The sequence below is a fragment of the Misgurnus anguillicaudatus genome, chromosome 1 (assembly GCF_027580225.2).
Source record: "Misgurnus anguillicaudatus chromosome 1, ASM2758022v2, whole genome shotgun sequence".
Classification (NCBI taxonomy): domain Eukaryota; kingdom Metazoa; phylum Chordata; class Actinopteri; order Cypriniformes; family Cobitidae; genus Misgurnus; species Misgurnus anguillicaudatus.
In genome coordinates this window covers 12,705,830-12,731,446 of record NC_073337.2, presented here as the reverse complement: position 1 = coordinate 12,731,446, position 25,617 = coordinate 12,705,830, and the positions used below count along the sequence as shown (strand labels likewise).

The 25,617-nt window shown below is 37.9% G+C and overlaps 1 protein-coding gene across 4 annotated transcripts in view; it reads left to right on the top strand.

Annotated features, from left to right (window-relative positions):
- The window catches only part of LOC129432613 (kinesin-like protein KIF21A), a 67,985-nt gene that overhangs the window by 9,493 nt on the left and 32,875 nt on the right, over positions 1-25,617 (top strand). For 3 of the 4 annotated variants that reach the window (XM_055191119.2, XM_055191118.2, XM_055191121.2), the window contains exons 2-12: positions 13,674-13,896; positions 17,296-17,478; positions 18,105-18,254; positions 18,830-18,961; positions 19,310-19,477; positions 20,960-21,075; positions 21,171-21,366; positions 21,529-21,718; positions 21,895-21,958; positions 24,291-24,491; positions 25,210-25,257. In XM_055191119.2, coding sequence (XP_055047094.2) covers positions 13,674-13,896; positions 17,296-17,478; positions 18,105-18,254; positions 18,830-18,961; positions 19,310-19,477; positions 20,960-21,075; positions 21,171-21,366; positions 21,529-21,718; positions 21,895-21,958; positions 24,291-24,491; positions 25,210-25,257 — 1,671 coding nt within the window. The remainder of the gene's footprint in view (positions 1-13,673; positions 13,897-17,295; positions 17,479-18,104; positions 18,255-18,829; positions 18,962-19,309; positions 19,478-20,959; positions 21,076-21,170; positions 21,367-21,528; positions 21,719-21,894; positions 21,959-24,290; positions 24,492-25,209; positions 25,258-25,617) is intronic. The other variant, XM_055191120.2, reaches the window with a different exon arrangement.

Here is a 25,617-nt window from a genome sequence, read left to right as displayed (position 1 = left end):
GCCCAAAATGCCAACTGTGGCCGCTTGCCAGTGTTTTTTCAGCTAAGTGCTTTGGTTGCTATGTTTATCAGTAGTTTTACGATGCGCCGGATGGTTGTTGTGGTATTTGTCCCACCCCTCGTCCACTGTGATTGACGTCTGAGTGAAAAGTGACATTGGTGTGTAAAGTGTGTACAGTATATAGCCATGCCACTCATCTCATTACAATATGATATCTGGATAACACTTGATATAACTTATTGTAGTTTAATAAAATAATGTATGTTATCAGCAGCAAATCAATTTAACTAGTCACTGTATTTACTCGCTGCTAACCTAAGATCAGGATAGGGAAGCTAATTTCAAAGACATCTATATTTTGCTGATATATGTTTTACTTTTCGATGTAAATTGAGTCTTTTGGGGTATCCTATGCCTAGAATTAGTAAAGGGGGTTGTATGATTCTTTGGTTCACAACTTCCTATTCTGAAAGTTTGATCAATTGTGCATAATGACATGTGCAACAAATGCATATAAGTCTATTTATAATCAAAGTATTTGTCAGTAATAGTTATTTTGTGAATAATTGCATTGTAGAGTAATTTAAGGTGTGCCCCTAAATTTTCTGCTTGCCCTTTTACAATGATCAGTCAGGGGCTACAGTGCTTCTAATAAAAAAAGTGAGTCTGGAGCCGTTTTCATAAAGCAAACAGATTTTTTCCATTTATAATTGTTATTGTGTTAGCTTATGAGCTCATGGGATCACACATGGGTGGTTGTTTTGTGTCCTTGTTTTCAGTAGTGGTCTTTTCCTTCCCTGTTTGACCAATTGCAGAAGTTAGACACCCCATAGTCCCCATGTCCATCCTGTAGGTAACCTCACACACGTGCAGCGCGACCTGTGATCCAGGAAGTGGTAATGAGGCTATCAGCCAATGTGGACACTTCCTGTGTTCGTGCAACTCATGCATTCTTTTAAACAGTCTTTAAAGAGCACCTATTACGTTGCTTAAACAACGTTATTTTGTGTATTTGGTGTAATACAATCTGTTCGCTGGTTTATGGTTCAAAAAACAGCCAGGCCGATAATCATTCAACCCCTAATCTAACTTGTTGTTTGGTTTATGAAGCATTTCAGGTTTTTCGTACTTTATATGGTTTGGGGTATAAAGCAATTTAGGGTTTAGCTATGCTGTTTTTAAAAGTTTGGAAATGCGATAACATGTTTCCCAATAATATGTAAGAAAATAGGCTTGTTTCTTGTGTGTACTTTATTGTTTAAATCCCTAATTCAAATAAAAATAAAATCTTTTTAAAGCAATCTTGTTATAAAATTGTAAAAACTATGACAGACAGAGGAAATCAGCACATCCAATTCCTGTCACTTGCTGTGGCCACTCATTTACTCAAGAATATTCTGTTTCTGCAACCTTAGACAACATTTCATTCAATGGCAACTGTTTGGAGAGCAACCGGATGCATCTAACAGCAGGGTAGAATTTGCTGATCATGTTACCATTTAGAAATAATTGAAGAATGGACAAAGTGTAGTCTCGCACAGCCATCGGTATACAATACTGTATATCTGTTACAAACCTTAAAGGAAAACACCACTGTTTTTTAATATTTTACTATGTTCTTACCTCAACGTAGACGAATGAATACATACCTCTCTTTTTTCAATGCGTGCACATAATCTTTGTGTAGAGCGTTGTGAATGTGTTAGCATTTAACCTAGCACCATTCATTCATTAGGATCCAAACAGGGATGAATTTAGAAGCCACCAAACACTTCCATGTTTTCCCTATTTAAAAATATGAGTATATACGTAGATACTATGGATGCAACAATTCTCATTATATTATTGAACCGTTTGGTTCGACCCCCACGGTCCAATACGCGCATGTGAATTGCGTTTTTTTTCTGTTTATCCATATAAATTTTTATATTCCCTGCACTTTTGTTAATGTGCGCATCCACGTGATCTGCACGCTTATAAACGCCACAGCGAGTTGATATCCAGTCACTGTGTGCTAGCTGTGTTAGCTTGCAATGCTGGTGTCAGATTTCATTCGCGTGCACACACACCCAACAGAAGTACGCCAACAAAAAGAAGCAGCATGACTGTCTTTTAAATCTGAGGTGTGGATTAATTATTTGCGCGTAGATTACATACAACATCAATGTAAAGATGCAAATTCACGTGGGGCAATGCGAATGACGCAAATTGGGCTTGTTATTGATGCAAACGCGCGTTATGTGCCTCAAACACGTCTTCCGCACAAGTTGAAAAAGTTCAACTCAAGAAGAAAATGCGCCTGATGCTAAAATAAATCCCACCAGTAATCTTGATTGAGAAACGCATTTTTGGTTTCTACACAGACAGCATGATGTTGGATTTAACAGTAGCGCAGTATGCTATAGCCTTCATTTTCAATGTAAAGTTTAATGTACTAAGTACAGGTATATAAAATGGCCAATTTATGTAAGGTAATAAATTCACATGTTTCCCAGTTTGAATAGGATGTTATTTTTATATGTCATTATTTAATAATATATCTTATATTATTGTATCAATACACTAGAAATATGTAAGATGATTTTTGCATTTACATAAAATAAAGAGAACTGCAATTAAAACCAGTATTTTTGCTTCTTAACATCTCAATGTTCCTGTTACCTAAGCATAGAATAATTAAAAAACACTTTAATAGGCCAAGGCATCAGAACCGAAACCGAACCGAAAACCGTGGACAAGAACCGAACATTTTATTAAACCGTGAACTAAGTGTATTGTTGCATCACTAGTAGTTACACGAGTAAATATGATGGCACAAAATAAAACGTGGCGATTTTTTTTAAGCAGCTGAAAAATAAGAACTATATTGAATCGCGAAAGAGCACTTAGTTTGCAGAACTTCGACCTCGGCGCAGTAACACCATCACTCCTGACTACTCTCGCTCAAACTTTCGACAATATTACTGCACCCAAGCTTGAAGTGATGCAAACTAAGTGCTCTTCCGCCATAACATGAAACATGCCCTGTATAGGTACGCAAACACTTGCAAATTCTTAGCCAGTGCACTGCAAGCATGTGGTGCTGGAACAAATATGTAGACACATCCCATTAATAAAGGTGAGAAATACTTACTGTACGTTCACACCAGCGAGAGCGTCAAAAAACGCTCTGGCTGCCCTGCCAACAACATTATAGAAAAAGAGTAGTGGATGCTCTGACGCCAAATGCATTCTCTGGAATCCTTTTCCACCTTCCAATTGGTTGCCGCCGAACGCTTCCGTCTTCCGATTGGTTGCCACCGAACCGCGTCATAGCTCATTACCATAAAGTTGAGTTGATTTCAACTCTCCCTGATTCTCACATCGTTCAAGACGTGCCGTACCGCTGCTCGCCAGGGCTCGAAGCTGGCTCTTATTGAAAATGAATGACTTCCGGTCACTTTGACGCTCTCGCCGGTGGCGGTGTGAACGCACAGTTAGTCAATAAATGCATATTATTCAGATAGCTATAAACATGTCAAAATGTTCAATTAGTTTCCTCAGCAAGATTTTCTGCAGATTATTTTCCCACTATGGCAGTTGACCAGAAAGTGAAAACACTGCCGCAACCAGCAGATCTTTTCACAGATGAGGAACAGATACAGAGAAAGTACGTGATAGCAATGGCACCACAAAACGTCGCTCATTGGCACTTAATCTTTGTACAGTGTGTCGTGAATCTTAATCTTTGTACAGCGTGTTGGTTGGCAGAGCGCAGGGATCTATAGGGTACATAATTCGGTATGAACATACATAAATATAGAGCATATAACTTGGCTGCTATAGCGCCCCTTGAGGCAGCACTGAGAATGCAACTGCATTTACTGCAACAATGGCTGAAATTAAGCCTGTGGAGCTGGAAGCATGATTACACCTTCATGGCAAATTGTTAAATAGTAACTGTTGCCATTTTTGTGTTCAATATACATGTGACTGTGCCTGTGGGTTTGTCTGTAATATGGGAAAAAAAAGATGAGAAGGTCATACACATTGGATAGTTGCAAGATTTATAATTATTATAATTACTGGACAGTCGTTGCTGTTGCCATGCAGGCCTAACATATTGACATTACTCTTTGTTGATATAGCAAATGTTTAATCTGTTATTGGGTGTCTGTACATAATCATTTCTGGTAACAAATTGATCCTTAGATAAAATTACACATTATCCAGAATCAATACAAAGAATGTTATCCAGGTTCACTTTTGTTGTGTATGGAAGCTTATGAGCTTATGGAACACAGTTTCTACAGTACTAAGTATATTAATATATTGTGTATGGTGCAGTGCATTTATTATTTATATTAACCTCTTAAGCATATTAGGCAAGTTTAGCATACATGAGATTGACTCCTTTGAACAATTTAAAATGCGCTGTTAAACAATCACATTACATGCTAATCGGTCACATGCACATCAAAGCGTTTAACTGGAAATTCCACAGTAACTTAATGCTTTGCTTATTAAGTGACAAATGCAACTATTGCTCACATTGTGGTTAAGGATTTTTACCTCTAAACTTAAACTTTGGTGTATTGTTCATCCTTTATAAAAGCATGCGTCATATAAAGGGCTTTTTTTTAAAAAAGCAGCCATCCGCATACTGTAGCAATGCATTACCAACCACTGACTACAGCCTGGCAACACATTAGCAACAACTAGTACACCCTAGTAATGCTCTAGCAACCATCCAGAACACCCTACAGTAGCAATGCATTAGCAACAACCCGATTAACTAAATTCTGAATGTTATTCAATCATATAATGACCATTAATAATAAAGATTAAACTAGTGATGTTTCTTTACATTTTTTATACACAGAGCTAAAATTCATACCATTTTTTTGTTCTCTTTTGATTGACAGGATATATCAGCCATGACTGTTGGTTGTTTTTTTTTCAACTATATCCTATAGTGTGAAAATGTGCTTTTATTTGGGTAATGGCCAGATAACTATTAAATTATCAGAGCACAGTCAAATCCAGTTCAGCCATGGCTTTTTGTGGGAATAGGGGAAGACGTGGATACTATTAGTGTCACTGTAATCGCAGTAATGAGCCCTGTGGCTTGAGGATAACAGAGTCTGTCACATGATCACAGCCTGTGAGAAGCTAAGCTGCATTTCATGTTTTTTTGAACACTGTTATTTACACATCTTTACCATTAGAAAAACCCCAATCCTATTGCAGCTTTCCTGAAGAATTCATAGTCAACACTGAACACATAAACCTACAGGAAACATTTTCTCGCCTCCTGTTAGTTCACCCAGCTTACTAGTTATAGTTTATCATCCAAACATGCAGTATATTCTTAAAATCTGATAAAACTTTACACTTTGTTATTGTTTGAACTGTTCGTCTGTTCATTACCATGTGAACAGCGGGTACCGTCCCTGGGCGTTAGCGCATTAGAGATAATGAAGTCAGCCAGGAAAAACAGTACTCTCTTTACTTCAATCCAAACAGGCAATATTTGTTTTTGATTATAATTAGTTTGTTTAAAAGAAGACATTTCTTTGGATATGTGTATCATGTTTGTGTGACGAGTATTCGCGGAGTTTCAATTGATTTTTGTAACATGTTCTGAGAGACAGCTGGTGGAGACAGAAATGTCTTAATGCACACTCTGTTTATTTTCTTTATTTGACAAAAACACAAAGATCTGTTGTTATTGTGAATGTACACATATTAAAGAAGACCCTTCACAGTTTTAAATGATGTTAAAAACGTAAGTATGATTATTAATGATGGAGTATTTTAAGTTGATTCTGCCATGATAAGGAGAAAACATGTCAAAATGCGGCACCGCGTTTTTGGACCCCAGGGGGTTAAAGTAGAGTCTTTCAGCATTATTGTGTTGTGGGGAAAATTTGGGATTAGTCCAATCACAATGCTATGATGGTAAGGCATTGCTATGTGTGGTTGATAAAATGTTTTGTGTTTTTTCTATTTTGCTTGGCTATTACTAGTCTGTTCTTTTACGTGTAAAGGCCTTAACGGGATTTCTCACAGATTTGTTTATGTGCACCTGTCTTCTTGTCTAAAAGTTAAACATCACAAACAGAAGCGTAAAGTAATGCATAAAAATCTGCTCTTGACTCATGCAGATGACAGGGAAATTTCAAATTTGTGTTATATTTACAGGTTCTGGAGACATGAGATGAGATTTGACAGTATTGCTTTTGACAAATTTTTGACAAATTTCCTACCAGCTTTCCTATTACTAGGTGGACTATAATTGGTGGTGATGATGATGATGATGCATGCAAGAAACCTGACAAATCTCCTAATTTGAAATTGGTTTTTTAATTTGCATGTAGATGCCGTGGCTGGTAGGCTAAATTCAGACTCTGTTTACAAATACTAACAACAGAACAACATTGTTTACACTCCATGATTTTATAGCTGCTATTTCTCTCTGTTGTGATGTCACTTTCAGGACAGTAATACTACTTAAACACACTCATGTGCCTTGTCTTGTCTTGCCTTGTGACATCTCCAGTGTCTCCAAAGTCAGGGGTTAAATAAACACTTGTGTGCTAGTGTGTTCTGTGGAGTTTAGAGGAAATGCATAAACACATATGTCAAAAATAAGCCATATTACAAAGACCTCAAGTCCATTGCAAAGTCTTTAAAGTTTTACAGACATATATATATATATATATTATTTTTCCCTTGTAAATGTTAATTCACTCCAAGCCCCTAACCACTGATGATATCATCATAAGGAGACCATACTAAGACCCTACCTTAGTCCCTCTGTAATTATACATATTGTAAAAGATATTGTGAGACATTTACCAGAGTGAAATACACAAAAGCAAAGCCGTTTAACAGATTTGAGAATAAGCTTAAATGTGAACACCCATTATTATTTTTTTTAAACAGACTTGTTCATGGATTCTGTTTTAACAGGAATATTTGTGCAAAAGCAAGCATTACCTCATATTTTAGAGATAGGGATTGGAGCAAACCCCAAACCTGGTTTTAGTAGCGACGTGTGGGATTAACAGCAGTTTAAGCAGTACAGTGTCTGAACAATGACCTACCGACCAAGAACTACTAAATAACATCCCTGAATGGCTCTCTGCTTTACTGCAGATCAGTGCTTCTCTCATGCTGTGAATGTGCAACTGATTTTTATGTCTTCATTCTTATAATACCATGGTATTATGCTAAAAACATTGAAACATTGAAATTGACATCTTTGCAGAACATTGCTCTCTCCTTTTTATTCCAACTGTGTTTGCTATGTGTGTGCCATCGATGTTGTCACATTAGTTGACTTACTAGCAACTTGACAGTGAGCAAACTAGCAGTATCGGAAAAAGCTCTCTTAGCTTGTATTACACTCAAAGAAATACTGTACTAAGCATTCAATTTTGTTAAAAGTCTATAATGCACAACAAAGTTATGAGTTTTAGCACTCTTTAGTAAAGATGTAATATCCTTACTATCCCTATGTAATAAGCATCGACAAATCCCTGCTTTCAACAGATAATAGATAACGTTATTTGTTTATGCTATTTTGATCCCTTTTGTTACAACCGGATCAGTTTTCTACAGAAAATAATATGTTAGGCTTAAAGGCAGGGTCCATGATCTCTGAAAGCCAATGTTGACATTTGAAATCACCTAAACAAACACGCCCCTACTCTAATAGAATCTGGATCTTCTTTTGATAGACCCGTCCCACACATACTCAACCCAGGCAACAATGTAATTTAGTAGACACGCCCCTTACTGCTGGCTACAAGTGTGTTTTGGTAGTCGGCCCGACTCCCTTTTCCAAAGCTTTTTTGCACTCCGCCTTTAAAGTCATGTAGTACTAAATTGTCTTTCCACATTTCTGTGTTCAGGATTATTTGGGTGAGGATAAAACGGTGTCTCAATGACGCACTGGAGCCGACAAGCATGGCATCCATTCAGGGTTTAGCTTGATTTGAAAGTTGAGAGAGACGGCAGCTTTTCCGCTAGAGTGCGCATGGTTTCAGCGCCAAAAGCTGACATGCCCCCAGTGTAGGGTTGTAACGGTATGAGATTTCCACGGTATGATAATCGTCTCAGAAACTATCACGGTTTTGCGGTTTGTCGGTATTAAACACTTGTATGTAATGTATAGTTTTTATTATATGGCATAAGTATAATCAATTTATATTGATCTGTAATATAAATCACTTAAATGGGCTTTAGTGCCTCTTTTTGCAGCCACTCTTCGTCCACATTTCTTGCAAACTGGATATCCATCTTCAAGGACGACCCCGCGTTCGTTTTCGTTTACCTAAAGTATTCCCCCACTGTACAGTAGATTTTACCTTTTTTCTGGTGGGGAATGGGGTTAGAATTTGTAGTATCTGACATTTTCTCTGCTGTACATAAACGAGTGGAGTCTAGCAGTCACGCCAAATGAAGTTGCATGTGCGTAGTAGCGCAGGTGAGATCTGCTTTATTTTTTCCCAAAACCGTGTATAAGCAAATGTTTACGGTATGATAATCGTAAAAGTTAATATCAAGGTATACCGCCATACAGGTATACCGTTACAACCCTACCACCGTGTTTAAGAGTAGAGAATCCTTATAAAAAGTCACTTTTTTAAAAGATTTTTCAGGTGTTTTGGCCGTCACTGTATACATTGATAACCCTGTTTTACATAGTTCATCACTCTTTTATTTTAAAATGTAACAATTTTTTCTATAATATTGATCATTTAAAATGAAATGCATGATGATAAAAAGTAGTAGGTAAAGCGAAGGACATGAAAGAGTAAAATGAATCCCAGGGTGTGACTGTTTACAGGTGGCCAGAGTTTCCGTTCTCTCTCACAGAGGGTTTCTGTTCATAAATGAGCTCAGGACCGGAGTGTGTGGAGCATTAGGCTGAATTTCCATAGACAAACAGCGTCAGTGACCTCCTAAAGGGAAATTTGTACATGGGAATGGCAAGGCAAGGCAAGGCAAGGCAAAGTTTATTTGTATAGCACATTTCATACACAAAGGTCATTCAAAGTGCTTTACATAGAAATGAGAAAACAAAAATCAAAGATACATGAATTTGAAATATCAATTAAAAGAAAATAAATGTGATTTTAATAAAAACTGTTTAAATGTGTGAAAAAGAATAAAACAGGAATAAAAGTATAAAACAGTTAAAAATAAGAATAAAAACAAGAGAAATAGAAAATAATTAAAATAGTGCATATATAATATAGTGCAATCAGTTCGGACGCAGCATAGTGCTCATTCAGTAAATGCATAGCTAAACAGATGTGTTTTGAGTCTGGATTTGAATGTGGCTACTGTTGGAGCACATCTGATCTCTTCTGGAAGCTGGTTCCAGCTGCGACTGGCATAATAGCTAAAAGCTGACTCTCCTTGCTTTGAGTGAACCCTTGGTATTTCCAGCTGATGTGATCCTAATGATCTGAGTGATCTGATAGGTTTGTATTCAATGAGCATATCAGCAATGTATTGAGGTCCTAGTCCAATGAGTGATTTATATACCATTAATAATACTTTAAAATCAATCCTAAATGTAACTGGTAGCCAGTGTAGAGACCTGAGGACCGGTGTGATATGTTCATATTTTCTGGTTCTGCTCAGAATCCTGGCAGCAGCGTTCTGAATGAGCTGGAGCTGTCTAATAGTCTTTTTGGGAAGGCCAGTGAGGAGGCCATTACAATAATCCACCCTGCTGGTGATAAAAGCATGCACAAGTTTCTCTAAGTCTTGTCTGGAAACAAAGCATCTAATTCTTGCGATATTTTTGAGATGATAGTATGCTGATTTAGTTATTGCTTTGACATGACTGCTGAAACTAAGGTCAGACTCCAGAATCACACCAAGATTCCTGACTTGATTTTTAGTTGTTTGACCCCTAGCGTCAAGGTATGCATTCACCTTGAGAACTTCATCTTTGTTTCCAAACGCAATTACTTCAGTTTTATCTTTGTTTAACTGAAGAAAGTTTTGGCACATCCAACTGTTAACTTCATCAATGCATTTGCACAGGGAGTCAATGGGGCTATAGTCGTTAGGGGATAGAGCTAAGTAGATCTGGGTGTCGTCTGCATAACTGTGATAGGCAATTTTGTTCTCTCTCATTATTTGGCTTAGTGGGAGCATATACAGGTTGAACAGGAGTGGCGCTAGAATTGAGCCTTGCGGGACTCCGCATGTCATGGATGTCCACTCAGATTTATGGCCACCTATACTTACATAATAACCTCTCCCTTCTAAGTATGACCTGAACCATTTTAGGACCATCCCAGAAAGTCCGACCCAGTTTTCCAGCCTGTCAAGAAGTATGTTGTGATCGACAGTGTCAAAAGCAGCACTGAGGTCGAGTAGCACCAGCACTGATAGTTTGCCTGTGTCTGTGTTGAGGCGAATATCATTTATTATCTTTATGAGCGCTGTCTCTGTACTGTGGTGTGGTCTGAAACCAGATTGAAAAATGTCAAAGTAACCATTAGAAATTAAGAATTTGTTCAGCTGATTGAAAACAACTTTTTCAATGATCTTGCTTATGAAAGGAAGATTTGAGATTGGTCTGTAGTTGCTCAATACAGTGTTATCTAGGTTGCTCTTTTTCAGGAGGGGCTTAACAACTGCAGTTTTAAGGGACTTTGGAAAAGTCCCAGAGTGAAGTGATGAATTTACCACTTTTAGGAGATCTGCTTCTAAACAGTTAAAGACACTTTTGAAAAAAGATGTTGGGAGTGTGTCAAGGGCACAGGTTGATGTTTTAAGATGCTGTACTGTTTCTTCCAAAATTTTACCATCAACTGCTTCGAAATCAGACATCGTAACTACTTTCTGATGTTGTGGTCTGATTTGTCTGACCCCGGCGCAGCTCAAGGATGTGCTGATCACCTTTCTGATATTATTGATTTTCTCAGAGAAGAAGTTAGCAAACTCACTACATTTGCTGTCTTGAGAGCATTTCACTTGGAATGTGACTTGGGGGGGTTGTAAGTCTCTCTATAGTAGCAAAAAGAGTGCGTGTGTTATTTATGTTTTTGTTTATAATATTTGAAAAGAAAGTCTGTCTAGCTTTGCCTAGTTCCACACTGAAAGCACGAAGGCTGTCTTTATAGATATTATAATGGACTACAAGTTTTGTCTTCCGCCACATGCGCTCAGCTTTTCTGCATTGTCTCTTCATATTCTGCACCTCTGTTGAGTTTCTCCAAGGTGATTTTTGCCTGCCATTCTTCTTCCTGACTTTTACAGGAGCAATATCATCGATTACACTCTTAACTTTCGAATTAAAGGAATCAAGGAGAAAATCAACAGAGTCTGCAGATATGCTTGGTGTTAAAGATATAGCCTTCATAAATAGCACACTGGTGTTCTCATTTAAGGATCTCTTTTTGACAGACACAGATCTAGTTTCAATAGTAGGAGAGATTAATATATCAAAGAAAATACAGAAATGATCAGACAGTGCTACATCCTTAATAACAACTGATGAAATGTTTACACCCTTACTGATAATTAAATCTAGAGTGTGTCCACGATTGTGTGTGGGTCCATGTACATGTTGAGTCAGATCAAAAGTATTTAAAACAGCTGTGACATCTTTTGTCATAATGCTTTCTGGCTTATCTATGTGAATGTTAAAATCTCCAGCAATAGCAAAACAGTCAAACTCTGAGGAAATCATTGATAACAGTTCTGTAAAGTCCTCAACAAATGCTGGAGAGTATTTTGGGGGCCTGTAAATAATGATCAGTAGAATGCGTGGGGTACCTTTCAACACAATACCTAGATGTTCAAAAGACGGGTAATTCCCAAATGACACTTGCTTACATTGATAGACATCTTTAAAAAGAGCAGCTAGAATGGGTACACACAAACACAACATAAGCTCAATTTGCTATCAGTTTTAATTTCAGTCTTTGCAAAAAAAGACAATATTCTGTCCAAAAAAGTTTGGCACCTCCTCCATCTTTATTCAGGCATTTATTGAGTGTCAGTAGATTTGGAGGATCTAAGCCAAGACTAACAGTGGAGAAAATGGCGAATGAAGTTTGAAAATATCAATTGGCTCTTTAGCATTGCATCATGTTTTAAATATTAGATGTTTTAACAAACATGACAGTTCATGGAAATGAAGCTACCAATGGCCTACTTACTGTAGTTTAATAGTAAATTTACATACTTCACCTTTAAAAGGGACATTTCACAAGAATTTTTAAGATGTAAAATAAATCTTTGGTGTCACCAGAGTATGTATGTGAAGTTTTAGCTCAAAATATCATATAGATAATTTACTATAGCATGTTAAAGGAACAGTATGTAGGATTGTGGCCAAAAATGGTACTGCAATCACACAACTGGTGGCCAATACACAACATGACATCACAGGGGAGCCAAATTCCAGTTATCTATTTTTTCAAATGATTGGAGAAAATGGTTTACCAAAACTAAGTTGATCTTTTTTACATTTTCTAGGTTGGTAAAAGCACTGTGGACCCAATACTTAAACATGGAAAAAGTGAAAGTTGCAATAACTAAAGATTAAAATACTTTAAATAAAAATTTAAGTTGAACAAGCTAAAATTTTTAGGTATTACCAATTTAAGTAATTTTTTTAAGTTTTTCACCTTAAATTGTCTCACTTTAAATGAAAAATTTAAGTTGACAAAACTCAATTTTGTTGAGTGTTACCAATTTAAGTAATTTGTTTTAAAGCTTTTAAAGCTTACATAACACACACTGTTTCTGCATTTCTGATGTTAATCTGGAGTACCTATAGAGTAGTATTACATCATTTATATCTCTGAAGAGTATTTAGTTTAATCAGATTTATAAAAGAAAGATTAGATTTACAGATTCTTTCCGATAACGTACGAAAAAATGCAGAAGGAGGAGTTACTACAGCGGAAGGAGCGAGTACGAGTCATGCAACACTTTATACAACACTGTTTTAACTGATGATTCACTACATGTTCGTGTCATTTATATAATATGCACGCGCCTATTTCCAACATAAGACAGAATACTTACCGCATGCAACTCATGACCCGGTTGAAATCCAGTGCATCAAACACACACACAAAACTCCGCTGCTACCCCGGATAATAAACTATATACATTGTTTCCATAAGGCTGGCTTTCTTCTCCTTACATCCAAAAACACACTTCTTTGTGCCATTGTTGAGTTTTGAAATTGAACAAAGCTGTCACGTGTTGTGATGTTTGTAAGTTCTAGCGTCTCCTGCTGATTGACCGGTGGGCGAGATTTTCCGTGGGAAGTGCCCATAAGAAGAAGTGTACGTATGGCTTACCCCTGAAACGTCAGCTGGACCCGTATTCGAAAAAAACGTTTTGAAACTTGTACAAACCCCGGCAAAGTGCATTCGGCACAGAAATACTCTGTCACACGCCAAACTGCTTTTTTGACACTTTGCCTACGTTTAGCATGAGGAAACAACTCTAGAACTGTGTTAATAAGTCAGAATGCATAAAGTACCATTGAACCACCCCTTTAAATTCTGTTTTTACAGTCTAGACATTGAGATATATGGTGATTTTATTATAAGGCTGAATGTATTTTACCTATGTGATCTAGCAATACTAGATTTAAGCAGGTTAAATATGTTTTCATTTAAATCCTTTTTGTTTTTCAGGATTCGTCCACAGTTGGCAAAGGAAAAGATAGAGGGATGCCACATCTGCACCTTTGTGACCCCTGGGGAGCCCCAGGTGCTGCTAGGAAAGGACAAAGCCTTCACATTTGATTATGTTTTAGACATGGACTCGCAGCAGGATGTCATCTACAGCAACTGCACTGAGAAACTTATCGAAGGATGCTTTGAAGGATATAATGCCACTATTTTTGCATATGGACAGGTAAGAACCAAGACCATAGATATCCATAGGGAAAGTGCTGTGCTCAGTATGAATGAAGTTCAGCCTTCCAATGAAAATATCATTAATGTCATTAATGAGGAGAGGCTTTATACAGACTTGCCAATCTTTGCGTATACATGGTAGCTGTAGTTGGAATGTTTAAGCCTAAAAAACAAAATATATGGTACACTTTAATGTCAGGTTTTATTGTCAGTCTCAAATATGATTCATGATATATTCATGATTGTAATGTTATTATATTCATGATTGTAATGTTCCAATATCATGGCAATTTGTTTGTATTTTACAAGATTTACAAACATTTTTGTGTGATTTCCTTTCACTCCTGTGATGTTGGGGTTAGGGGTGGGTTTTCTTTTTTTTTATGATAATCATAAAATCATGTTTGTATGATTCACTTTGTACAAATTCATAGAAATTAGCCTACTGGTAAAATGCGCACTAATTCCTGCGAGATCATGCTGGATGTTGTGGTTTCTGAATGAGTCTTTTGTGGTATAGCTTTAAATAATTGGTGTTTTAAGTACATAATACATCAAATTCTTTGATTTCAATGAACAAGAATAAGCCTGTTTTTCATTCCCTGACTCTCTGAAAGAACGTCTACTTAATTTCAAATGTGATACTTTTGGCAAGCTGAATAATTATTCAATCTAAAGTTTTTTTTTTATAATGCCTGGATCTCTGTTGTTCGTGTTTATTTTACTGTTCCCGCATGTTACACAAGGTTAAGTTGCATTAGCTGTGCCATTGTGGAACGTGTTACACATCAAGTAAAGCAAACAAGCTGTGAAGCGTCTGTCAAAACCTGAACGACAGACATGTTCTGACAGGATTTCTTTTTATTCATATCAGACTAATAGATTACTAAAGAGAGCCAATCCCCTCAATACATTTTTTTCCAGTTTGTGTAATAGATCATTCCCTTTAATCGAAATCTCTTCCTTATGAGAATCCCAGATTTCTCTGGCTTTGTTAATTCTCTTGTTTGGGGCTCCTGTCAGCGTCTTTTTATCCATTGACGTGTGGACAGACCACTGTGTGTCATTCCACTCTGTGTCTATAGTAACAAGGCCCCCGAACTCCTTTTGTCTGTGGCCACCCCCTCTGTTACCCATGCTAAGAGAAAATGTCTTTGCATTATCTACATTTATCACACACAGGCAGCAGCATGGGGAGGTTTTCGGGAAGACTGTGAATGATATTCTTCTGGACCTTTTCTTTGAAATACCTAAAGACAATATTTAACTTTTACAAACATTTACAAGACATTATTGACATGTTGTTAACATTTCCATAAAGCTGCTTTGTAACAAAGGCCAAGTGTAAAAAAGTACTATACATAAAAAATTAGCTTGAATTTATTTTCCATAAAGTGGCAAAGATTTTAAAAAATATAGCTTTCAGAATGACATACATTAAAAATCATACACAAAATAATTATAGAGTTTCGCGCTTGTGCTTGGGGGGCACCTGCCTGCAAACATAGGTACTGTATGCTTTATATTTTTTTAAATATGGTTTAAAGTGCACTTATTTAATTTCTAAAAAACAATGTTATTTTGTGTATTTGGTCTAATACAATGTGTTTGCGTGGTTTATGGTTAAAAAACACATTATTTTCCACATACCGTTCATTTTTGTAGCTCCAGATTTCACTCTTTTCGAAAAGCTCTGGGTACCTGATTGGCCAGCTAATCTGTACGTTGTGATTGGCCTGAATACCTCTGACTTCAGCCGGAAATGTGACGCTCCTTACCATGTTTGAAAGATTCGGTTGCTAACAGGAGTGAACTTACAGGCTGTGAGTCTGAAGCGGGAGGAATTATGATAATGTCGGTCTTGTCCACATCATCAATCCCAGGAAGTAAACTATTGTCTACAATTCGTGTGTTTGTTGTAGTCCAAGAAAAGGGATTTACGTTGGAGACAGTTTACTTTGCAGTATGTACCTTTTGCATATCGTTAACATGTACTAATGCACACTCACACACCAAAGGAAATGTAAAAACTTGAATCGGACAATAGGTGCTCTTTAAATAAATTAAAACTATTTTAGCCTTAAGTTACTCATGTAACCTATTAAAATATAAATATTAGACAAATAAATTCTCATATTTCCATTTCAAATCAGACAAAATCATAATTGGCTTTGGTCTGGGGGGGCAGTGCCCCCCTGCCCCCCCAAACCCTGCATTTGAATAAAATTCGGTTAGCATTGATTTCTACAGTATTTGCATTGTTACAAACAGCATTATAGAAGAGGCATTTTAGACCTAGAGTACAGAAATATTCAGTACAGACATAAAAAAACAATATAGACAGTTTGAGAAAGAAATGACAGAAAACAGGAACGTTTTAGAGCGCCTGGACTTAATGATGCAGATGGATTAATGGCATCAGTTTTAAAAAGGTTGCGGTCACAACGGTTTTGCCCTTTCTTCTTTTTTGTCCACCAATCAAGTGACTTGTCATAAATAAATAAAAATAAATATATAAATTAATTAATTTATATAAATAAATGAGTAAACTACTGCCCCCTGTGTACTTATGCTCGTATTACAAGTATGTAAAAAGGTAATAATACTTTAATAAAATAATTTGTGTACAAATAATTGTCAAATACTTTTGTTTTCATTTGAATGAGCATTAATGTCAAAGCTGGTGTTATGACAAGTGAATGACACTGCAGTGTAGAAGTCTAGTAGAAGTATGTAGAGAACAGGAGATGTATGAATGAAAGAGATGGATAATTGTACATTGTAGAACTTGACCTAGTTTTAATGTGGGTGGATAATGAATCATTTAGCTAAACTATTTGGTTTTCTACACTCAGATAAAAAGGTACAAGAAGGTAAAAAAGTTGTCACTGAGGCGGTACCTTTTCCAAAAGTACACTTTTGTACCTAAAAGATGCATATTGGTACCTTAGAGCAGTGGTTCTCAAACTGGGGGCCGGGGCCTCCAGGGGGTCTCAAGATGGTGCCAGGGGGGCCCCAGTTTTATGACATTTTATAAAATACATTTATTTATCATGAATTCTGTGTAATTAAACCTAAAAAATAATAAGCCAACAGCACTACTAGGTATAATTTAATATGTTTTGTTTAATTAAAATATTACATTTTAGAACTGTTTTGTCATAAATTTTCTTTCGGGGGGCCGCAAAAGAATGCACCGTACACAAGGGGGGGCGCACGCTGAAAAAGTTTGAGAACCACTGCCTTAGAGGAACATAGTGGTACATACTGGTACCTCAAAGGTACATATTTGCACCAAAATGGTGCATATTGACAACTGAGTGCATTTTTTCTGAGAGTATTTGGGGCAGAAATGACAGACTTAAAGAACTTCACCTGAGATCCTTTATCATTCCAGACTGGTTCGGGGAAGACATACACCATGGGAACGGGTTTTGATGTGAACATCGGCGATGAAGAGTTGGGAATCATCCCGCGGGCAGTCAGCCACCTCTTCAGGGGCATAGAGGAGCGCAAGCAGGCCGCAGCAGAGCTGGGACGTCCTGTACCTGAATTTAAGATCAACGCTCAATTCTTAGAGGTGAAACACAGTGTGAAAATAACCCCAGTTATTTTTGTTTAAAGCAACACTATGTAGTTTCCATGTAAAAATGACTTACAGCTCCCCCATGTGGTTGAAAAGCGCAACAGTGCCTGGTATCAGACACTCTTCTGCAGGCAGGGGGAGGGGCGGGGCTGTGTTTCCTACCCTCCACCGCCACTTTCAGAGTGTGCTTGTAGAAGCTAGGAGGCTGCTCAGGTTGCAGCAACAGTACAATTTGTCCAGTTAAAATGTTCTATCACTGAAATAATTTTAGAGACATTATTTAAAGGTAAAAAAACTACATAGTGTTGCTTTAATCTGAGCTTAGAAAACTACCTTTAGTATTTCAGAACCATGCGGTTGTTGATGAGTGACAATTGTGGTATTTTCGGCCCTAATGGAAGTCAAGATGTTGAGTTATCTCTTCATTATCAACACTGAGGTTTAAATTTATACCTTGCCAATGCAGATAGTGGTGTTGACAGCGTGCCACAGATAACACACACTTGTTTAAACTTTGGCAGCGATTGAAGATTTTCACACACAAGCCTCTACTTGGCTTATTAATTGCATCAATGCCTGCATGTTTTTAGCTGTCTAAGGTGGGGCATTTTGTTTCATAGTTATACAATGAAGACGTGCTGGATCTGTTTGATTCCACTCGAGATATGGAGGCCCGGAAGCAGAGGTCCAACATTAAGATCCATGAGGATGCCAACGGAGGGATTTACACTGTGGGAGTCACCACACGAACCGTTAGCTCCGAAGCTGAGGTTGGTTAAGTTTTTGTGATGGGCTTATGGACATGTTTGCATGAAACCCCACATATGCATTTGCATTAAAAACATATTTTTTGAGAATTATTTTATGTTTAATAAAAAATTATAAATAAAAAAATGACAGAACACTTTATGAAAGCAGTTATTCAATGTTTTTATTTTTTAAAAGCGTGCTAAAAACATATCTGGCAACTACAATTTTGCCACTGTAGTAGTAAAAAAGTAGTAATTTTATTATTTATTATGTAATAATTACACTAATAATAATAGTTTAAAGGACCAGAATCTTCCTAACTGTAGATATACAAGTTAAACATATTTTTACATTTTATTTTGAAATGTTTTTTGTTTATTTAATAAAGTAGGGCATTCTTTATTTGAATAGTTAGTTTATTAACTATTTTAAATATTTTTTGTTGTTTATTAGGTGTTTTAAAGTTTATTGGATCATTTATTGAATTAATTGCATTATGCCTATAATATCAATATACCCATGAGAGATGAAGTGTCTCAGGGTCCAGTCAAGAATTGTGCATTACATCAAGTATTTACCTCTCCGTCTCTTGCAGATGATGCAGTGTCTCAGACTTGGTGCTCTCTCCCGCACCACTGCCAGCACTCAGATGAACGTTCAGAGCTCACGCTCACATGCCATCTTCACCATCCATCTGTGCCAAGTTCGCGTCTGTGCCTCAGACAATGTAGGTGACGCCACTCGGCAGGCAAATCTCCCATGGAAAACTTACTCCTTGCTGTTTAATACTGATCACTCTAACACAAAGCTGTGAAAGACTTTCTCCAAAGCCATTTGAAAAACATCAGAAAGCTTATACGTTATCATCTTCATTATATTATTATGTGATTATATCTTCAGTATAGTAATTATCCACACTAGTATATTATGGTCTGCCACACTAATTTATGCAGTGACTTTTGCATGAGCATGCACTACTCACATTCCCATTGCATTGTTTATTTCACAACCAAAAGTGTGCTGGAAGTTATTTCTATACCGTTGATGTTAGTTAACTATGCTCATCATTTTGTAGGACGTAGAGACGGACAACAGGTTGGTGAACGGATCCTCAGACATGAATGAGTTTGAGACGCTCACGGCTAAGTTTCACTTCGTTGATTTAGCCGGCTCTGAACGACTAAAGAGAACAGGGGCCACAGGGGACAGGGCCAAAGAGGGCATCTCAATCAACTGTGGACTGGTAAGAGAAGACATTTTTGTTAAGGGTGCATGCACATTTATGGCAGACGCTTTTATTGCATATAGGCTAAACATTTTACCAGTGTCTTAGCAAGCTATAAAAGTCTTATAGCCGTCCAAACACAGCTCAGAGGTCTGGGCTAAAACAAAAATTGAATGCATGTCGTCTAACTAAAGCCCAAATATAAATAAATAAATAAAACCAATCACCTTGTACTCACTGTTGATTTTACATTGTGAAATATCATACATCTCTCAAGGTTATGTTGGCTAGAAGTGGGTTTCTCCTAGCTGGACTACATGTATATGGGGTCTATAGTTAAAGCAACACCAAAGAGTTTTTTTTACCTTAAAATAACGTTTCCGTTCATCCACTCGAAACAGGGTGAACGGCACTTTCACATTTGCTTTGCAGCCCTCTATCAGCCAAAACCGCACTAAAGAAGTTTCCAACCGTCGGGTCGCGGTCCTGGTGGCTATTGCTTGCTGGAATGTGTATTGCTCTGGGGATTGAACCCATGACCTTTGCATTGCCAATGCTTATGAATCATGAACATTTATTAAAACAGGGGCAAAAAAAATAAACATATTTCTCTTTAAAGGGACATTCCACTTTTTTTGAAAATATACTCATTTTCCAGCTCCTCTAGAGATTTTTACAGTTTTTTAATCCATTCAGCTGGTCTCCGGGTCTAGCGCTACCACTTTTAGCATAGCTTAGCATAATCCATTTAATCTGATTAGACCATTAGCATCATGCTCAAAAATAACCAAAGAGTTTTGATATGTTTCCTGTTTAAAACTTGACTCTTCTGTAGTTATATTGTGTACTAAGACCGACAGAAAATTAAAAGTTGTTATTTTCTAGGCAGATATGGGGATACTCTCATTCTGGCGTAATAATCAAAGACTTTGCTGCCGTAACATGGCTGCAGCAGGCGTAGTGATATTACGCACTGCCTGAAAATAGTCCCCTGCTATTGAAAGATACTAGGCTGCCTAGAAAATCGCTACTTTTAATTTTCTGTCAGTCTTAGTACACAATGTAACTACAGAAGAGTCAAGTTTTAAACAGGAAAAATATCCAAACTCTTTGGTTATAATTGAGCACGATGCTGATGGTCTAATCGGATTCAATGGATTATGCTAAGCTGCGCTGGGGGTGGTACCGCCGGACCCGGAGATCAGCTGAATGGATTCCAAAGCGGTAAAAACCGGGTGTTTAGCTCTAGGGGAGCAGAAAAATGAGCATATTTACAAAAAAGTGGAATGTCCCTTTAACATTGATAAGTGTCATGTCAAAGATTAAAATGATGCTCCTAATGTCATAATTTTAGCTTGGATTTCACAGACATGCGCACCTGAGGCTAGTGAGACTGCCACCTGGTGGTTTTTAATAAAGCAAAGTCATTGATGTAAGACATTTTTGACAAGTATTACCATTAATGTCTAATAATACTGGCTTTGTTTTGTGGTGTTAAAGTTAGCTCTGGGCAACGTGATCAGCGCCTTGGGTGACAGGAGCAAGCGTTCCACACACGTGCCTTACCGTGACTCCAAACTCACCCGCCTGCTCCAAGACTCCCTGGGAGGAAACAGGTCTGCACCTGTAAATTCTTTCTTACATTTAATACATTTTATTGCCAATATTTCTGCAGGCTTTTCAAGCCTTTCCTGTCTCTTTTGACCTACAGTCAGACGGTGATGATTGCCTGCATCAGCCCGTCAGACAGAGACTTCATGGAGACCCTGAACACATTAAAATATGCTAATCGTGCTCGCAACATCAAAAACAAAGTGATGGTGAACCAGGACCGGGCCAGCCAGCAGATCAGCGCTCTGAGAACAGAGATCGCCCGGCTACAGATGGAGCTCATGGAGTACAAGACGGTAGAATAAGTTTTTGTTGCTTTAGATGTTAAGGACTGAACAAGAACTGTGATCCTTAACAATAACTTTCCATTGTTTCCATGCACATTGTGCCAAACTAAATGTAAAGAACGATATGTAAAGTAAGGTGTTAAAATTTCATATATTTCTCTCTAAAAACAGGGAAAGCGTATGGTTGGCCAGGATGGATTAGAAAGCATAAATGACGTTGTTCATGAGAACTCGATGCTGCAGACGGAAAACAACAATCTGCGTGTGCGAGTAAAAGCCATGCAGGAAACCATCGATGCCCAGCGAGCCAGACTCACTCAGCTCCTGAGCGACCAGGCTAACCAGACCCTCGCTAAAGCAGGTACATGCAAAGAATGCTAGGATTGACCAGGTTACAATCACATGACTAGAAGATAATCCAGGACCTTCATAACCCAGGAGGTTAATCTGATCTCCAAAAGAAGGATTATTTCCTTCAGATGAAAAATAACTCTACTTATTTTACATACCTAGTGTCTTTATATGACTTTTCCGCAGGTGAGGGCAGTGAAGAGATCGGAAACATGATCCACAATTACATCAAAGAGATCGAGGAGCTCAGGTAATGCATGGAAAGCAACTCAAAAATGAAAGTAGGTACTGTAGGTAGACTAACAAAAACTAGAGCTTTTTAATTCAATAACTTTTAAATTGTATAATAGTCAGTAATGTACTGTATGTACTCTTCTTAATTGCGTAAAACCCTAACTAGACGCGATGCAATATGATTCCAGTGATTCTATCCATACTGAACGCGAACAGAGGTGTTGCCCGAACCAAAACAGCCAATCAAAACTGTTTTGTGTTTCTCTGTTTGCGTTTGTTCTGTTTTTCGCTCTCTTATGCAGGATTCACACCAGATGCGGTAGAGGCGCCAAGCACGAGAGATTTACATGTTAAGTCAATGCAAAGACGCGATAAGGGAATGGCGCGGAACGTGCGGATGGTGCGTTGCCGCGGGAAACGCGCGAGTTGAAAAATCTGAACTTAGGCGGAATTCTGCGCCACGTTAACCAATCAGGACCTTGCTGTAGTAGTGACGTGATTACAGGAAGCGAGTGAAGTATCAGCAGAGTCGCAGAAGCCTCTCCCATGACGCGAATTTACGTGTGAATATCTCGAATTACTAGAATTTCATGCACTGCTTTCACGCGCGAATGAAGCATGTAAACTCAAATGTTCAAGTGTCCAACTACGCGCGAATAGCGCGTTTTTGCCACCTCTACCATTATGCTGCATTCACACCAGCCGCGGTAGAGGCGTCAATCGCGAGTGATTTCAATGTTAAGTTAATGTGAAGACGCGTTGATGCGCGTCTGGAGGTATCGTGGCACGAATGGGGCGTTTAGCATGGCATGGGAGACGCGATTCGGCCTGAATGGCGTGAATAGAGCATTGCCGTGTGAAACGCGCCAATCAGGAGCTTGCTCTAGTAGTGACGTGATTACAGGAAACGAGCGGAGTCGCAGAAGCCCCTCCCATGACGCGCATTTCTGCGTGAATGTTTCAATGACTAAAATTTCATGCGCGGCTTTCACGCCTCAAACGTGGCTGGTGTGAACCCACAGTTAGGGGCAATTCACATTTCGCGTGTTTTGTACGCTCACGTTCATTATTTCAAATCATAATGGAAGCGGCGCACACGCAGTGCGACACGGTTAAAAACATTTCAACTTTCTAGAATGCCGCAAGCGCACCGAAGGTTAAGTCACAAGAACCAACCGACGGTCACGTTTTCCGCGCGAATTTTGAAGCGAAATGTGAACCGCTACTTATACTGCAGCTAAGGAGAACAATCAGCACACACACATAAACAGCCTCATCCCTTCGCTTTTTATGGCTTTCTATGTGCAACTTGAGGGATTTTTTTATATATTTCTGCTTTTAAACATATATAATCAGTCTCTCTTCATCCATGTTTGATGATTAATATTCATAATGAGCAGAACTTTCATTGAATAAGATCTCAGGATAGGCGGAGCTGTCAGACGCGACGTCGCAGTAATAGAAACGTCGTGGGTGGTTACAACAAAAATTCAGATTAAAGTGGAAAAGATACATTTTATCGCGTATCGCAGTGTCACGTCGCATTTAGTTAGTGGTTCCCAAACTTTTTCAGCCTGCGGCCCCCCTTGTGTACGGTGCATTTCTTCGCGGCCCCCCAAAGAAAATTTATGACAAAAAACTGTTCTAAACTCAACATTTTAATTAAAAAAAACTTTAATTATACAAAAAAGTAGTAGCCTTATTTTTTTTAGGTTTAATTACACAGAATTCATGATAAATTAATGTATTTCATAAAATGTCATAAAACTGGGGCTCCCCTGGCACCATCTCGTGGCCCCCCAGGGGCCCCGGCCCCCAGTTTGAAAACCACTGAGTTAGGACATGGTGTAATTATTTTGGCGCATAATGAAGGATATGAGCAAGCGTACAACAAAGACATTAACAAACTATGCTCAAACCTTTACAATAAGTACAACAAATATAATAGTGACATGAAATAGCACAAAGGGAGTTTTAGGCCTTGCAACCAATTTGGCCCGCTGATCCATTTATTTGTCTGATGACAACACCAAGGTAACCGCTAAGTGTGCATGTAAAAATGATCGACAGGTCTGGATCAACAAAAAATTACCTACTGCCAGTCACACGATGTCATGCGACCCATGAAGACCTCTACAGGTTACTCTGTAACACTGTGGTGTAAAAAACAGCAATTTACAGTTTTTTTAATGCTACTCTGCTACTGATTAAAAAAGTAAATGTTTTATGGGTTTTTTTTCCAGTATTGTAACAGTAGCTAGGATGTTATAAAAATGAAGTAAAAATAGTAGTGCTCCTACTACTGCCTTGACTTGTTTTTGTGTAATGCGTGTGTGGTGTGTTTTTAGAGCAAAGCTTTTGGAGAGTGAAGCTGTGAATGAAAACCTAAGGAAGAACTTGTCCCGTGCCTCCACACGTTCTCCGTTCTACGCCGGATCTGCCCTCTCCCACGCCTCTCTTGCACCCGAGAAAGAAGCCACGGATATCATTGAAATCGCAAAGAAAGACCTGGAAAAGCTGAAGAAAAAGGAGAAAAAGAAAAAAAAGAGGTAAGCTACCAACATTGATGCTTAGAAGTTGACGTAACTTAAATGTCTTTCTTCCTGTACAAAAGTGGGTGTGCTAGGGATTGTTCTGGGCTCAGCTGTATGGCTTGAATATACAGTGACATTTACATGCCCAGATAATCATTGTGTTGAGTTGTTCCAAAGGGAAAAAATTTGAAAATGTCCATGGGTTACTATATCCTTCTGACCTTTTTACATTACATCAGATATATAAACGTGTCATATGCTATACTTTTGTAGCATTTTCATTTACTGTTAGTAAGGATTTCTTGCTTCGAAATCAGCTGTAATTTATTTTCTCATAACCATTTCCACGCTCTCTCTATAACAACTGGCTAACCAGCTTAGTAATGATTAGAAATGAATTAATAATTAGTATCTGCTGTAAACATTACACGTTATCCTGCAGCTTGGTAAAGCATTGTGTTAGCAGCTCAAAGGTCATGGGGTTTGATCCGCAGGGAACACACAAACTGACTTGAATGCATTGTAAGTCACTTTGGATTAAAGTGTCTACAAATGCATTCCCAGTGATAACTACTTGTGTGGAAACAGCCTTAACACATCAAAGTAGTAGTATTTATTTTAAAATAGCAACAAAAAGATCAAAACTGTAGCTTGTGTCTCACGTGTTCTGTTCTGCCGTCATTTCTGGTTTTGTTTTTCTCACTTTCACCTCACCCCTCAATCACTCCTGAAGACTCCAGCAGATGGATGAAGTCACTCACGAGGATCTTGAGCTTGTCAGGTTGGGATATGTAGCTAGCTAAATGCTGTTATTCCACTAATCGTAGTTAGAAAGCCAATCCGTTGTTCATTTTCATCTTTCTCTGATCTAACTCCATGGATTCAAATCTTAAGGATGTTTCATCATTTCTTTAGCATTTCTTACAACTGTACTTTCACATCAATTAAATTCATGTTTGAACAATAATGAAACTGAGCTGGCTTTGGTTTTACAGTAGGATATAAAAGCTCAATTGATTCACTGAAATAATGATTTAATCAAGGATTGATCAGTAACACTTTACTGCAGGGTTCTTCTCACTAACATTAGTTAATGTATTAGCTTACAGTACATGAACTAACAATGAGCAACACATTTTAT